The sequence below is a fragment of the Marmota marmota genome, unplaced genomic scaffold (genome assembly GCF_001458135.2).
Source record: "Marmota marmota marmota unplaced genomic scaffold, marMar, whole genome shotgun sequence".
Classification (NCBI taxonomy): Eukaryota; Metazoa; Chordata; class Mammalia; order Rodentia; family Sciuridae; genus Marmota; species Marmota marmota.
The window spans coordinates 1985859-2002531 of record NW_026000130.1 but is presented as its reverse complement, the minus strand read 5'-3'; the positions used below and the strand labels follow the sequence as shown (position 1 = coordinate 2002531).

At 42.6% G+C, this 16673-nt stretch overlaps 1 protein-coding gene across 1 annotated transcript in view; it reads right to left on the bottom strand.

Annotated features, from left to right (window-relative positions):
* Nucleotides 1–16673, bottom strand: part of Pitpnb (phosphatidylinositol transfer protein beta) — a 60153-nt gene that overhangs the window by 16295 nt on the left and 27185 nt on the right. The window contains exon 8 of the mRNA XM_048784882.1: nucleotides 4989–5066. Within this exon, the coding sequence (XP_048640839.1) occupies nucleotides 4989–5066 (78 nt within the window). The remainder of the gene's footprint in view (nucleotides 1–4988; nucleotides 5067–16673) is intronic.

The window sequence follows — 16673 nt, the reverse complement described above, 5'->3', positions numbered from 1 at the left end:
TGAGCGCACCATCAGTCTTTCCTACTAGGGTGGCCACCAAGAAGAGGACACTGCCCAGGAGCCACCAGTTTCTGGTCTCTTTCCTGCCAGTCACAGCAGGAAGACGACTTCCACAGCTGGGCGTTAACGCCTTGCTCAGGGCCGCTTTCTCTTCTTCTCTCCCTAGGCTGCATTCTCTTCACCTTAGGCTACTGGTGACCAAGGCTACCACCACCTCCTCACAGATGGAGGACAGGGAGAGAGAGGAACCTTGACACCAAGAGAACAAACTAGCACCTCTGTATCTCTGCCACAAAATGGCGGCCCTTCTCTGCTATGGTGGGTCCAGAATGGCCACTACTGCTTTTCTAAAACAATCTGAAATGTGACTAAGCAGGTAAACAGAACGGGAGGCCGAAAGGCCACGCTCCAGTGGTTGGTGCATTGTCTCAGACTAAGGCGAACAACGAAGACAGACAGCACACGCCTTTATGATTAAAAAGAGCACACACAGGAAGAGAATGTCCCAGCCACCATAATTTCTGGATCAACTTCTTAGTTGACCCTTGCTCTCATCCTTCAATGTTCAGTGAGACTCCCAAGACACGCTGAGCACTCGAAGGGGCAGACACTTCAGCAAAGCCTCCTACAAAGACCTTTAGAAGCCTGATGATTAACTTTTGTACATATGTAGACACAGGAGCTTAAGTCTTCATGGCTGGCTTAAATGAAGAAAGAAATGAGGCCATGCCATAGGATAAGGATGACACCATAATCTTCAAAGGTAGTATTTCAATTTGTTCAGATGACAACTCCTCACCCAGATCAGAGGCAGTGAGCTGAAAAGCTAAAGGAATCCACATATGAAACATTTTTGATAAATCATCCAAATAGGTAGTCATGTCACTGTCACAATATGCAAAGCCCTGGAAAGGTGCAGCAGAAGCATGTACATGTGTATGTGTGTGCGCGCACACACACACACACGGTGCTGTGGAGAAGCAAGACATTCACATCCATCAGAAACACACAATTCTGCCTTGAAGCAAAAACTTCCATCAGGTTACACGTTGCTCTCCCATTACTATGCACGGTCACTCATCAAGTGTTGAACCCTAAGTAACAAAATAAAATTCATGTGCTCAGAATTTCAAAACTTTGTTCTTCAGAGGTAAAAATGAATGTGCAACTAAGGTCTGCATCTCTGGGTCTGTAGTTTTAAAAAACAAAAGCTACTGTATCATATCATAGTTTTTTTTTTTTAATGTGCACTTAACAAAGGTGGAAAATACAAAAATCTTCTCCTGGTCAGGGAAGCTCTCCACTGGGAGACCCTCTGCCCTGTGCCTGAGCCACACCCAGCCCTCACTGAGCCTAGAGGCACAGGGTGACTGACAGGCGACCCGGAACATGTTTGGCAACCCCAGATACTCCACCAAGGGAACTTGAGGCAGCAGACAGGGACCAGCAAGACCCACGTCAGATTTACAGACGTCACCCACTCCAAGAGATGATGAAGATGGAACAGTCTATTTTCAAAGACAAAAGCAAGACAATGACAAGAGGCAAGGTTCACTGTGTGCATCCTCTGCGCGGGGAACTTGCTCACTGCTCTATCACTCCTTACAGTAACCTTCTGAGGGACTAAGAGCCTCATTTTTGAGATGTGGAAATCGAGGCTCAGATGAAATGTTATTTTTCCCCCACTAAAAAATTGGTACAACATGGTTGCAGATGATGGTGTGACCTGTCACACAGTCACACGTGCACACAACATAACAGGACTCAGACTCTCCTGCACCCCCTTACCATCCCCCCTCCCGTCCCAGCCCCTCTCCTCTCCTCTCCTGACCTCCCTTCAGTTTTCACCCCACACCGCTTTCTTTTCCTTTTTCCACTCCAGCTTCCACATATGAGAAAACATGTGACCCTTGACTCTGAATTTGGTTTATTTCCCCTAACATCATGTTCTCAAGTTCCATCCATTTTCCTGCAAATGACACGATCTCATTTTTCATTATGGCTGAATAAAACATCATTGTGGATATATGCATTTTCTTCATCCATTCATCTGCTGAGGGGCACCTAGGCTGGTTCCACAGGTTGGCTACTGTGATTTGTTGTAACCGCGGGTACACATGTGTCGCTACAGCACGGTGACTTTAACCCTTTGGGCTAAACACCAAGGAGTGGCATAGCTGGGTCATATGGCGTTTCCATCCCTGGTCTTTTGAGGAGCCTCCACGCTGACTTCCACAGCGGCTGTACTAATTGACAGTCCCACCAACAGTGAAACAGTGCCCCTTTTCTCCACCTCGTCTCCAGCATTTGTTATTATTTGTATTCTTGATGGCTGCCACTCAGACTGGAGTGAGAAGAAATCTCAGGGTGGTTTTGATTTGCATTTCCCTAATTGCTAAAGATGTTGAATGTGCTGGCCATTTGCATTTAGAGAAGTGTCTGTTTAACTCATTTGCCCACTTATTTGTCTTATTTTTGTGTTGGGTTTTTTTTTTTTTTTTTGAGTTCTTTATATTCTCTAGATATTAATCTGCTGTCAGAAGAGTAGCTTGCAAAGGTTTTCTCTCAGGGTTAAGTTATTTAAGCCATAACTTGTACAGATTTAGTGTTTTTAATTCATCTCCATTAGTGCTCCTGTCACTTATAGATCCCCTGATCATGGGAAATGCACCACTGGTGTAAGAATCATGAAATTCTGACAAATACCAGGCATTCACAGAGCCACACAACTGTCATGGCGCAAAAGCATGCTGGGGGTGGTGATGGTGCACGGGATTGGTGATCTGGGGGGCCACTGGATTAAGAGTGAGATTCTGCTGCAACTCTACACCTTACACACGTAAGACTAGCACAGAATCAGGTGACATTATGCTGCTGCTTCTACAACTCCTGTTTCTCTGGCCACATCCTCATGTGTAAAATGAAGCAGCTGTACTTGCCCCAGAGGAAAGTCGTGAAGATTAAATGTGACCTTGCTGAGTGCCCACCAAGGATGCCTCTCCCTTTATCCAGTCTAGTGCAGACAGGCAGTAAAGACTGCAAAACTGAGAGGGAACACCAGCATGGAATACACAGGAAAAGTTTTTTGAGATCACAGGGGCTGGGACGTAGTTCGGTAGCGGGGTGCCTGCCAAGCATGTGTGAGGCACAAGGTTCCATCACCTGCCCCCGCAAAACAAAAACACCACCAGAGGTTGAAGATTCACTCCTGGCCTTGAATCCTCCTTGGAATGTGGACTGGTAAGGTGCAAACTTCTGCTGAGCGCGCAGATGGGGTGGCCCACAGGCCTTCTGAAGGGCTGCAGACCCAGCGCCCGGCACTCACAACCCCGTGCCTCGGGTCCAGAACAGGATTTCCTCTGCCTTCCTCCCATAGCTACATGTATGTCTTCCTGATCCCTCCTCTTATTTAGGAAGTATAGCATGCTTCAACTGTCATCATTCACCAGGGTTAAAATCATATTATTTCTAAAGACCGAACCTATTCCAAAAATTTAAATAATCATTAATATTGAAAGACAAAGCAATGTTAATCAATGCGTATATTCTAAGTTCTTAAAAGTCAACAGTCAGGTAAAAGTCCCAGCATCCAATACGTCTGTGACCTGTTATATAATTAGGAGTTCCCACAGGAAAAATCTGAAACCAAGAGCTAAACCCACCTCGGCATGCAACATCGCCTTTTAAAATCTACACCTGAAACATTGACACTCTAAAGAAGATTCAGAACTTAGTTCCCCGCCAAGCCTCAACTCACGCTCCTCTATGTTCTGCAGAAGCAGCACCAGCTGAAGTCAGTACCCGCTGGAGCAGGACGCCCCAGCACAGCGAAGGCGGCCTCGGGAAGCCACTGGGGGGCCTGCTCCTCCGTTCAGAGGGAGCCCGGGGCCTGGAGCAGAAGCCTGGAAAGGGTGGGAACAATCTGCAGATCCACCAGAGTGAACTTAGATCATGCACGCTGAGTCGGCTCTTTCATTTGTAAGTGGCATAGAGCACACTCTGGGGTTCGCATTTCCAGCCATGGTCATTAAGCTGGGAGAATTCTGAACTGAACTCTGCCCAGAGGACAAACGCGAATATGAAATCAACCACGAGTCATTTCTTGTAAACCAAGTCAGACTCATTCCTCCTTTTGGCTGATGCACCAGACGGTCCACAAAACACTCTTGACACTGATGGAGAACCGCTCCATGAGTTATCTGAGTTATCGGTGGGGGTGTCAGAATAATCCTCTCCCTATTAGCAACAACCAGCACCTAGATGCCCTTTACCGATGCCCTGGACCAGGGGCACTGTGTACAGCCTGGTGACCAAGTCAACCCTGTGGGTGGAAAATCTGCTCAGGGCAGGTTCAGGTCCTTCAGCTCTTCTTCTCCTGTCAAATTAGCTGTCATAACTTGCCGTCAACGCTTGGTCTGTCATTTCGTTGAGTGCAGAGCTTTCGAGTGCATTATGCTTCCACGGCAATTCAAATCACCACCTGGCCACTGTGTCTCACTTCCATGAGGACAGTAAGGGTGCCCCCTTTATCCAAAAACAACTACTTGCCACAAAAAGTGCTCTCTCGAGTCCTGCTTTCCAAAAATGTAACTATTCAAAGGGCAGGAACATGAGCTTGGATGAAGCAAACCTGTTCAATTTTTACTAAAACTAAACTTAAACCATAAGCCTTCATTTAACATGGATTTTTGTACTGTTTCAAGTCTCAAAAGAGAACGTTACAGCCCCCAAAGACTAAATCACTTGTCTCTTTTAAGAGTTATCAGAATAGCATTATACTGAAAGTGACAGTCCGGCTCTGCTCTGTTTGTTAATGCAGCACAGACTTGCTGGCCAATTGCAACTGGTCCTAAGTCCTTATCACAAATAAAACAATTTTTGTGCCATTTCTATTTTTCACTTAAACATCCCCAGCTTTCCAAGACTCAGGACCTGTCAAGTGCTCTGTTGCCAAGACTCTGCCTGTCAGAAAGGTCAGCCTCCAGTACCTTCCAGTTGGGTCCCAGAGGGCCTCTCTTGGTCTTGACTGACTGGAATAATGCTGGGTCTTCATCAGTTTTATAGTCCTGTAAAGAAAAACAGAATCAGAGGCTGAAAAGAAAACCAGAAAAAACCCTTTAACCTTACAAGAACAGCCCTCTTTGCAGCTACCAAAACTCATTCAACTTCCTATGCTTTTGCACGCAAGTAGTAAAATACTCCTGCATGCAATTAAGTTTGCAGTTTATTCTCTTTGCTTTAAACTTTTATCTTAGGCAACATGGCTACAAAATAACAAGTAATAAAAGTCCTGATCAGCAATCCACCATGACTGGTTACCAGACAGCTATCTGAGAACTAATCTGCCAACACTTTTCAACAGTCTCAGCATTTTGATACACAGGTAATCACATTCAAGAAATAAAACACACCACCTCATCTCAACAACACCTGCAGATGGCTGTCCTGGACTCCTAATGTCCAGAGAGAACGTCCCCTGTGACACAGATCAGAAGTACCAACCACGTCCCCCTATCTCTCCTATGGTGAGGTCTGCTCTGGATAGCTCAAGTTCTTGGTCAACCTCTCCAAAGAGGTTGTTTTCAGAGAGCTGTAGGAGGCACAGATCTGGTTTCCTCAAGGAAGAAGGACTACATTCCTGTCAGCCTCTCACTGTCAAAGACAGTAAAGGTCAGGTGTCATGGGACTGCCATAGCTATATCACGCCACAGAGGAAGGGCGCTAAACTCTAGACTTTATTCAAGGTTCTAGTGCATGTAAATTTCATTTGCCTTAATCCCCTATTCCTGACAGAATGGAGAAAATAAAAGGAGTAAATCTTTTCTCACCTATCTGCTTTATAAAAGTTCTTGTCATTACGCACATATACATACTCTAAGGATAGAAATAAAAAATTATTTGTGAAGTGCCAAAAATAAACAAGCTGTAGCCATGCGTAGGGTGATGCATGCCTATCATGCCAGCAACTCAGGAGGCTAAGGCAGGAGGATCTCAAGTTTAAGACCAGCCTCAGTTGCCGCAGTCTGGCTGGGCACAAATCACAAGCCACTCAAGCAGGAACAAACTTTATTTCTGAACTCCACCAGCACACTCCACATAAGCTCCCCAGGAACTCTCCCGAACGCCACCCACAGGGCTCCTCCAGGAACACCACACTCCAACTGGAACTCCCTCTCCCGGAACTTCCCCAACCAATTCGAACTCCCCAGGCAATCCTGGGGACAGTAAAGGTCTAATATACAATTGAATCAATCCAGCATCATCCTGCCTCTCAACCAATACTATTGGCAAAATGCCAGGGGCCATTCCAACTTTGGCTGTGGCTCTCAACACTCAGTAACTTAGCAAGGCCCTGTCTCAAAATTTAAAAAACAGCTGGAGAAATGACTCAGTGGTAAAGCACCCGGGGGTTCAATCCCCAGCAAGTTTAACACAGAGGTAAGTTTAACATACTGCAGAGAGAGGAAGTGTACGGGTGGGGAGCCTCCTTTCCTGTTTTTTTTTTTGCAGCATTTGTAAAGGGACCACCAACTGTGGGGAACATGTCCAGACAAGTCAGGCAGGATACCCTACCTAAAACCACTGTCTGGGAGATGAGGGCAGCTCCAGCACAAAGCAGGCCCTGGACATGAACAAAGATCTAATACCAACCTTTACAAATCAAAGAAAACATGTTGAGAAGCTGCCATTCAAAACTCAATCGCTACTCAGTAAGCGATATGGCATGTTAATTTGTAGGGAGAAAGTTATAAATAAATTATACAAAGAAAAAGAAATGTGAGGGTCAGGGAGAAAATAAAACTTGAAAGAAAGATAATTGGGTAAATATGTGACCTTGAACTTGAAGCCTGGCTCAAGGTTGTCCAGAGGCTACAAAAAAGGCCCCACAATGGGCTAAAAATGTTGAACAAGCAAACTTAGCTGGTGACACCGACTTTTAAGGCTGTAAAAACATGCCATGTGGCACAGCTACGGGCATGAGGTCAGCCAGCATGACATAGCAACAACACACTGAGAGGAGCTGCCTATGAGGAGTTGGGCAACTGAAATTACTTCGTAAGCCTGGGCTCAGCGCAAAGCGATATTACTGCCAGCAAGTAGGGGTCCTTAAATTCCAACTGAGAACTGCACCCTCAAAACTTCACTTGTGATGAAGATTCAGTTGTACAGGTGGTCTTGCGCCTGACTGGCCATGAGAAATAAGTCCCCTGCTGACAGGGACAAGTCTGCCTGTATACAGCACAGCACCGCTGCCAGTGCACGAATGCATCTGATCTTGCTACTAAGGCAGAAAGGACTTTTAGGTGATACCGGCACAATGTTTTCTTTAAAAATTCACATTAATGGTCACATCCCACATCTTTGCAGAAAAAATTCTGGCATAAAATCTGCAACAATCACGTAGTGAAATAAAGTAAATATATAAAAAAAACAACTTTTCTTTTAGGTCAGAATAATTAAATTAAGTTTAAATTTAATTAAAACCCTCAATCAGGCTTGCTTTTTCCCCCCAAATTAAAAATTAACATCATATTAAATAATCACTTTCAGCATCATTTCCCTCAATCAAAGCCTATCTACTGAAGAGCTCCACGCAGAGGGGCACACACAGGATGCTGTCAGGGAGAGTCCAAGGGCTCAGAGGAGGAGGCCCAACCAACACATCCCCGACTCCTAGAGAGTCAGGCCAGTTGGAAGAAACAGAGAGACGCAAAAACAAACAAACAAGACAGCCAAACCCCAGGAAGCACATGGAACTGTCACAGAGAGCACAGTGAATTATAGGCAGAATTGGAACCAAATGAAACAGGCAAGAAACCCATTTTTAAAATGAATTTTAAAACATTTAAAAATAGAAAAATCTTACTGTTGGTTGTATTGTAACTAAAATATTTTGATGATTAATTTTTTTAAAAAAAGTGTTATATGGGGCTGGAGATGTGGCTCAAGCGGTAGCGCGCTCGCCTGGCATGCGTGCGGCCTGGGTTCGATCCTCAGCACCACATACAAACAAACAAAGATGTTGTGTCCGCCGAAAACTAAAAAATAAATATTGAAAAATTCTCTCTCTCTCTCTCTTTAAAAAAAAAAAGTGTTATATATATGTGTGTGTGTGTGAGTGTGTGTGTGTGTTTAGCTGTAGACAGACACAATACCTTTATTTATTTATTTTTAAGTGGTGATAAGGGTCGAACCCAGGCCTCACATAGGCCAGGCAAGTGCTCTGCCACTGAGCCCCAGCCCACCCTGAGGGTTAAATTTTAATCATCAGTATAATGTTCCAAAGCCTGGCCAATGTTTGCCAGTTTATCTCACCTGAGGGAAAAATCCTCTTCCCGTTTTTTGCCTATTGACTGGAGAGTGTCATGGCACACCACACTCACGACACTGGTGGTTTTATTTTACAAAACCTGAGCAACTAGGGAGCCTGAAGGAGTGGAACAGTCAATACCATACATTTCCTGCATCCAAGAGGCCATCAGTTACAGGATGCGCCATTATTTTATGTACCACTAGGAAGAAAAACACTCAGCCAATAAAACATGCCATAATTGGAAGACAACTTCTTGATTTTGGATTTATTAAAATATGAGGGGGGAGGAGGTGGGACTGTAGAACTGATATTCGGAGTACAGAATCACTATGAATTTTAAACCTGCCCACTTCAAGAGAAAGATAAAATATATCCACAAAATACAGCATACATAATTACTGCTAGAGCTAAAGGAATAACAGCAATGGCATCATATGACAAGGGCAGTAATCCACAAACCAAAAAACAACTAATTTAAGAAAAGACAACTTGGCCTAAATTGCGGTCAGCATAAACCATTGTCATGTACAAGTAAATTAATCAAGGGGCAAGTCTCCCCAGAGACGGACCTGGGTAGGGCTATGAGCCCAGGGAAGGTTTGGTACACTGAATGGGTGAGACGGGCCTCTGCTGGGTCCTCCTCCCCACAACGCCAGTCCCATTCCAGGCTGACAGCTTCAGGAAGACTCTATTCAAATCTGACGTAGACTGACTACAGAAAGTGTAACAAAGATTCAAAACTTCTCTGCTTTGGACCTCGTACACTGTTCCCAAAAGTCCATTTCTGAACCTTCGTTATCAGTGCTGGGTGATCAGGGAGACACTTTTCTCCTATGGATTCACACAATCATGGAGGTGAATTGAACCTCAAGTACCCAAAGCCCCTCATTTTCTAGATGAGGAAACCACTGTCCAAGAGGAGGTGGCCAGGTCCCCTCCCTCAGGACTCCACATCCAACCTTCCCAGCCTCATCTGGGGCTCTTTCTGGCACACCACAGTAGGGGATGATGGCAGAAGCTGCCAGCAAACTCTGCCTCATCAGATCACTTCAAGAGCACAACGAAGCTGCGACACCAGAGATGCCCAGGTGGACTTTCTTACGAGGGAGATCCATACACACGTATACGGGAGACCAAGTTTCCCCTCTCTGCCTTTTCCTCTTGAATGCAAAACAGCAAACATTAAAGATATCATACTGAAAATGCAAAGAAACCCAATTATTAACAATAGCACTTTAACCTTGACAGTTGAGAATAATGCATCTTGTCAAAACCTAGGAATTTTTTGTGCTTTTTAATGTTGGTTTGAATGTGTAAATGTTTAATCAGTTGAATTAAGTAGCAAGATATTAAAAAGCAAGTAGCAGATGTAGTTTTAACAACCTTGGTTTTGCATCCCTACAATAAACATTTAATTTTTTTGAACAGTATCTTCTCTGCCACAATTTTATTGTTGAGTATCTGGTTTGGTCTTTCTGTATTTGAAAACTGGCCGATTTATATCCGTATCACAATGAACAAATATATTCCTTCATGTATGACAGTTTCAGTATACAGAATGCAACCTCAGCTACCAATTATAGCTGCAAATGAGCAATAGTGTGGAATGAGACAGCCTGCTGGCTTTGTTAGTATTCTGTTTCCTTTGGGATCCCATGGGGAAAGGGGAGGCTCTGATGAAGAGAAGCCCTTGGCTCATGGTTTATTGTGCTTGCCACCAGCTGCAGACTTCTCATCTCATTAGTTCTTTTAGAATACTGTGGGTGAAGACAGCTGTAGCCTACTTGAGTCTTCAGCTCCTGGGTATTCTCAAGGCTGAATTTGCTATGCACTCTGTAATCCTTGGGAAAAAAAAGAAAGCAAATTCACCAGGCCAAGGAAACGCATTTTAAAAATGGCCTTTAAAATCATGTTTAAAAGTAGAAAAATATTATTGCTAAGGTGCATTGTGTTTCAAATTTTTGAAGATCCAATTTTAATTATCTGTATAACGCCCAGAGGCCTGGCCAGGATAAGGGCTTAGTAAAACCATCATTATCAAGTTAGGTATAATGTCCCTAGACACTACTTGCTCCACCAATAACAGTATCTGAATAACATGAAACTACAGTGGTATCAGCATAAGGTAGATTGGGATTAGTGTTAATACAACTCTATTTAATTGAAAACTCTTATTTAAGCAAAAACGAAAGCGAGTCAAAGTCAAGAAGCCCTTTGGAGAACAAAATAAAATATAATCTGGCAAGTAAATGGATTACTGAGTCTTCATGCTGGAGCCACAGAATACGTTCATTAAATTCTTATAAATAACTTGTTTTCTGTCACTGGAATACAAAAGTTGTACTACCTCTCGGGTGTACATCTGTTACTCACTCCAGTTCTCAACAGAAATTCTCAATAGAAACCAGATTCATTTTGAAGACAAAGAATATTAGTTTATGAATCTTTTAGCACAGTGCTGTCCCCCGAAATCCAAATACAAAATCTGTGCGATCCAGCCTAAGTATGTCCTTCAGCCCAGGTTGAACTCATGATTATGAATGGGAAAGTGAGTAGGAGATGAGGAGCATACTGGTAGGAGTTTGTTGACAGTTGGTGGAAAAATCAAGATGTGCTCCAGACACCAGACACTGATTAAAGAACCAGGCCTGGGTTCCCACAGGTGAGGCCAAGTGCACACTAAGGAAAGAGCAGGCAAGTCAGCAAGACCAGCCATTCCTGGACACCCAAACTCTGCTCATTTCTAAGGATCAAGGCCTGCCTGCCACATCACCCCCACGCCCCGCCCCACCAGCCCTGGGAAGGGGGAATTTTACAAAGTCAAAATAAAAACTTGAGAGGGTTATTAGGGTCTTGCAGACTGGAGTTAAATACTTTCCTTTAGTACAAGATGATTAATTAGGTGTCTATTCAAATAGCTCGAAGATAATCACTAAGTTAAAAATGAATGGGTACTGCTGCCCGACTTAGCAAGGCTTACTTCCTCTAATCACATCCTAAAACAAAAAGCCCAGGATTGAAGAAAGAGCTGAAAGAAATATGAAAATAAATAACAAACATAATTTAGTAGCACTGCTCTGCATTTTTTAAAAGTGTAGTTGCACTTAAAAAAACAAAAAGTTTCTGGATCCTATCATCATGGACCAAGTGCAAAATGCATAACTGAAGCTGATGGAATTCAAGCCAGCCCCCCAGAGGGTAAGCCCATTTAAAAAATATTTGCATTAAATGTTGTAATAGCAAATAACAGAGGTGTAAAGAGAAATAACATTTACTAACTTGTTCAAGAAACTGATTTCAACAGTTATTTTCCAATAAGCAGCTTTCTTTTCTATTTTTAATTACATCTCCCCAGTGACTCCTCACCCTTTCAGGTTCCCACAGAGTACCATTAATATAGTATAAGTAAATCTCATTAATTCAGGTCCTACCACCTTGGAATTCATAATCACTCGGACAGGGGCTGGGCTGAAGTTTATCTTTGCATGATCTATGAAAAAAAGATCTGCTACACAAATTAATAGAGTAACAAGATCTCAGGAGGGCTGTTTAAACAGTTCAGAAGTGTTTTAGAGCAATTCACAAGCATTCATTTACATATAATTATTATGCTAATTACAAATCATTCTTATCTATTCATTAAAGCAGATTCCCAAAGGACCACTAATTGTCAATAACTTGTTGGCCTAGTTTCTGTTACTGAATGTACCTCAGAGGAACAAAACTGCATTAAAAAATATTCTACAGTTCAGCCCTCTCATTAATCCGTCATGGCTTTCCACCAACGAGTCCTACAAGCTGCATTTTTAAACAACTGTACTGAGAACTGCAATCAAATCTGCACCTCAGACAGAACACTTCTGTAATCTTCTGATCACACAGAGACTCTCCCAAAGACTCCTGGTGGACAGGGATGATCCTGGCATCTACGAGGCATCCACAGGGAACCTCCAAGGAGCTCCCTGCTACCTGTGGTCACTCTGATGGGTACAGCACTATCTTCCTGCCTTCTGATCTCATCTTTTCCACAACGAGAGGTCACCAACACTGCTGTTTATGAAGGCACACCTCAAAAGACTTTGGAAGGTTACAAATTAATAGAAAAGGCGGTCAGAATTTCGGACCTAAAAAAAAAAAAAAAAAAAATCACAGGAAAATGCCTGATACAACACATTTCATATGCACAACACAGCAAGGAAAACCAAATATTGTGCTACAGAATTAGACAGGCAGGTGAGGTCAAAAGGAGTGAGCATTGGGAAGTGAGAAGAGCGGGTTCCTGGGCAGTCCTGGGCTGGTAAGGGGCCCTCAGCAATTAGTAGCCTGCAGGCCCCTCCTCCGTCCTTCCCTCAGGGGAGCTGGGTTTGGGTATATCTCATGTACAAATATGCAATATATTTACTATTGTAACATTATACTTACTATATGTTTATTCTTAATTATGGAGTTAAAATGAGTATATTTAAAATTCTAGACACCAATGAAAAGAGTTTTAACATTAACATGACAATATCATTAAATGTGCTTGTCTGTCAAACAATCATCTATTTTAAAATTAAATTGCACATACTTGAAATGCAAGTGACATGTTTAGGAAAGTTTTAACAATGATGTATCTGCTTTCTTTTAAATGATAGCAGATCACTGAGCATACTACATTGAATTCCCTCAACTAAAATGGGGGAATATCCCACTGAAAAATCTGAGTGCACCCTCTCCAGTAAAATGTTAGTTCATAACTTGACCTTCAGCTCCTAAATCCCAGGATACACTTCAATCATTAGCACTAATTTGACAGACATTCAATAGGAAAATTATTAGAGAAAAAAAGAAGTATCATTTCTTTACAGTAAGAGCAAACTCTATTAAGAGCATCATTCTTGCTACTATTTTCGGAGCACTTACCTACAGTCAGGCAGCGCCTCTCCCAGTCAGCTCTCCCCACCACGGAGCAGGGGGCCAGGGAAGTGAGCATCTTGGCAAGCCCACCCTTGCAGAGCACAGAAACAGGGACCCAGTCACTGCCCTATCTGACACCAAAGCCAACCACAAAACTACATCACAAGAGTGTTTTACACTTATCCTTTGATTACACTCCAGTATTTGAAGGGCTCTCTGCTCCTTCTCAGCCTAGAGAGCCTTCTCTAAGAAAGAGGTGACATTGATGAAAAGAGGCTTTCTATGAGGGACACACTTTAAAAACTTGCCTTGAAGCTGTCCACACTAAGTTCTTTAAAACTACCTGCCATTAGCTGCTCAAAAACAACTTTCTGGTTCTCACCAGGGAATTCATTCCCACCCAAGGAACTGGAGCAAATTCAACTTTACACACAACTCCCTCCTCACCATTTTTTTTTTTTTTTTTTGCTTAAAACGTGGAAGAAATCAGGAATGAGCATTCACATTGGTTCTAGTAAGCTGTACACAGATTTTTAACAGAGTTAAAGGGCCTTGCTAGGATTTCAGCAAGCCTGAAATAAGCAATATGTGCTTTTCCCACAAGAGGGCGCTGCCAGCCAACTGTGTCTTCAAACATACTTGGCGTTCTCCAAGTCCACTACTGGAAGTGATCTGAAAGAACTTGACCATGTAAGGCAGCAGAATAAATGGGAAATTATTTTCATATTTCTTTATAATAGGAACCACGCTTACATTTATTTATATCTTCTCTGCAGATTGGGGGAGATCCCCTATAACTTACCACAAGAAAGACCTGGACAGTGGTTTTGTTGCAGCATAGCAAAGGCAGGAAGACATGAACACGTGACAAGTGCAAATTTTTTAAGTATAAGCAAAATCACTGCTGCTTCAAAACCTGCACAAGCTGTTTTCTCCCTATGTTCAGGAGGCCACTATTACAGATCCATCACAAGGGAGGAGCTGGCTCCCGCTCCCCGCTTCTTCATTATGCACGCATTAATAAGGAGCCTTTGGAGTTCTCCACAGACATCAGTGATAAGTCACCGACTTTTAAGACAGAAATGAATGTCTAGGCTCATTTTAACAGCAGAAGGAAGCAGCACTCCACTGAGATCAAGTGTCTGCTCCTGCTGGAGAGAACTAACCAAAGCAGCATTTGGCAACCACAGGACTTGCTGGAGCTCAGCCACCAACTTCTCATCAACAAAAGCTCTTTTCAGATCTAAAGACTGGGTAGCCACCGCACAGTTCTGAGAAGCAGAAAGCCCTTCTTAGGAAATAAGAAGCAACAGTTGGAAAAAATGTAACATCCAAAAGGGAGAATAAAGTAGAGCCATGGTCCATGGTGGCCATCTCAGTTCTCACCGACCAAAGGCTGTGTCATTTTATAGCTCAAAAACTAACAAATATTAACAATTTCACATGGTTTGATCAAATATTTAACTTTTGTCAGATTTCATTATTTTTTTTAATTTTGAAGAGAAAAAAATTTAATGTTAATCAGATTATTTAAAAAAAAAAAACAGGGCTGGGGATGTGGCTCAAGCGGTAGCACACTCGCCTGGCATGTGCGGGGCGCTGGGTTCAATCCTCAGCACCACATAAAATAAAGATGTTGTGTCCACTGAAAACTAAAAAATAAATATTAAAAAAATTCTCTCTCTTTAAAACACACACACACAAACATTGTCATCCCAGCAGCTTGGGAGGCTGAGGCAGGAGGATCCCGAGTTCAAAGCCAGCCTCAGCAACTGTGAAGCACTAAGCAACTTAGTGAGACCCTGTCTCTAAATAAATAAAATACAAAATAAGGCTGGGGATGTGGCTCAGTGGTCGAGGGCCCCTGAGTTCAATTCCCAGTACCAAACAAACAACAACAACAAAACACTGTATGATTTTTCATGTCTTTAAAATTAACACTTTAAAAAAGGCAGTGCAGTAACATATATATTTACTAAGATTATCTACTCAAATGTATAACACCTAGGCACCAACAGAATGTACAACCAAAAGAAGACCCTCCCCACCCTTCTGAAAGCACAAGTAACAAACTCTGCTTAAGATGCTGCCAAAACTTAGATGCCTCCAAATATACTGACCCAAGTGTCATCAGATTGCAAGGTTAACAGAGTAATACTCAAAACAGCAATATATATGTGTTTGTGTGTGTGTGTGTATGTTTATTTTAAAATAGTCCACATTCATGATTTAAAATAAAAGCAAATCATATCAATTTATTTTCAAAGGCAATGAATTAAAAAAAAAAAAAAGAAAAATCAAACTTATTCCTGGCCACATCTAAAAGGAATGTTGTTCTGCCTACTAAAACAATTCACCAAATAAATGGATAATAACCAAAGAACAAATGGTGAATGGTAGGGGGGAAAAAAATCCAAAAAGTACAAAATTTCAAAACCACTTCATTATCCTTGACATCGCAATCCTTAAAAAATGAAAAAAAAAAAGAAAGAAAAAGAAAAAAGAAAAAATATCCTAGAAGTTATTAAGTTGATAAGAGAGCCGAACAATTTCATGATTTTCTGACATCCAATTAGAATGTGTGGGGGCTATTCATTTAGCAAATTCGAATCTCCAAACTTCCCAGCTCTAATTAGCCCCTGATATAACTGGGCTGTAGCCTGGGGCCCAGCACTGGTCCATGCCAGTTGTGCCCTTTGGTGAAGGAACATCCAGCACCATCTTCTAAAGAAACAACAGTTGAAACAAACTATCTCCAGGACACTTGGAAACACTCAAGCTCATCCACAGATAAGTATCTTGTACTTTCCTTAGATACGATTATGTCTTTATCTGGAAAAATTTACACGAACACCACACAGCAAATACTAAGTTCCAATAAACATTATTAGAAGAGCAAATGAAATAATGTATGAGTGGTGTTCCCTGTAAGAAACCAGGCCAAAACACATCTTTGGGTCTCCAAGCTTTTTATTCTATTGCACACACATAAATCAAAATATGCCAGAGTTCAGCAGGGGAGGGAAGAAGTGATCAAGACCACTGAGGAAAGCAGAGAATTAGGGAAGATGCAGAGGAAACAGGCAGCAGTTTCAATCAGCAACAGAAAGGAAAATCTCATGATCCCGTGCTCTAGAAAGGCAAAAGGCAGCAGCCCTGGGTGGAGGCCTGAGTCCCCTCCCTCTGGATACAGGGCTGTTCCTTGGGCTACAAATTTCTTAACAGTACATATAAAGGTTGAGGTGAATGTTGTTTGACCTTGGCCTCCAAATCCTACTAGAAGTCTGCGTGCTGTCTGATCTTGATCACTAGTGTTGAGTCAGAGCACAGCTTTCTCAAAGGTGAGCAAGGGCAGGAATCACCGGGAGAGCTGGACAGACCAGAGCTAGGCCTACCCCAGAGATTATCAACAGAGAGAGCACAACAAATTTGCATTTCTAACAAGCTTGCCCAAGGGCAG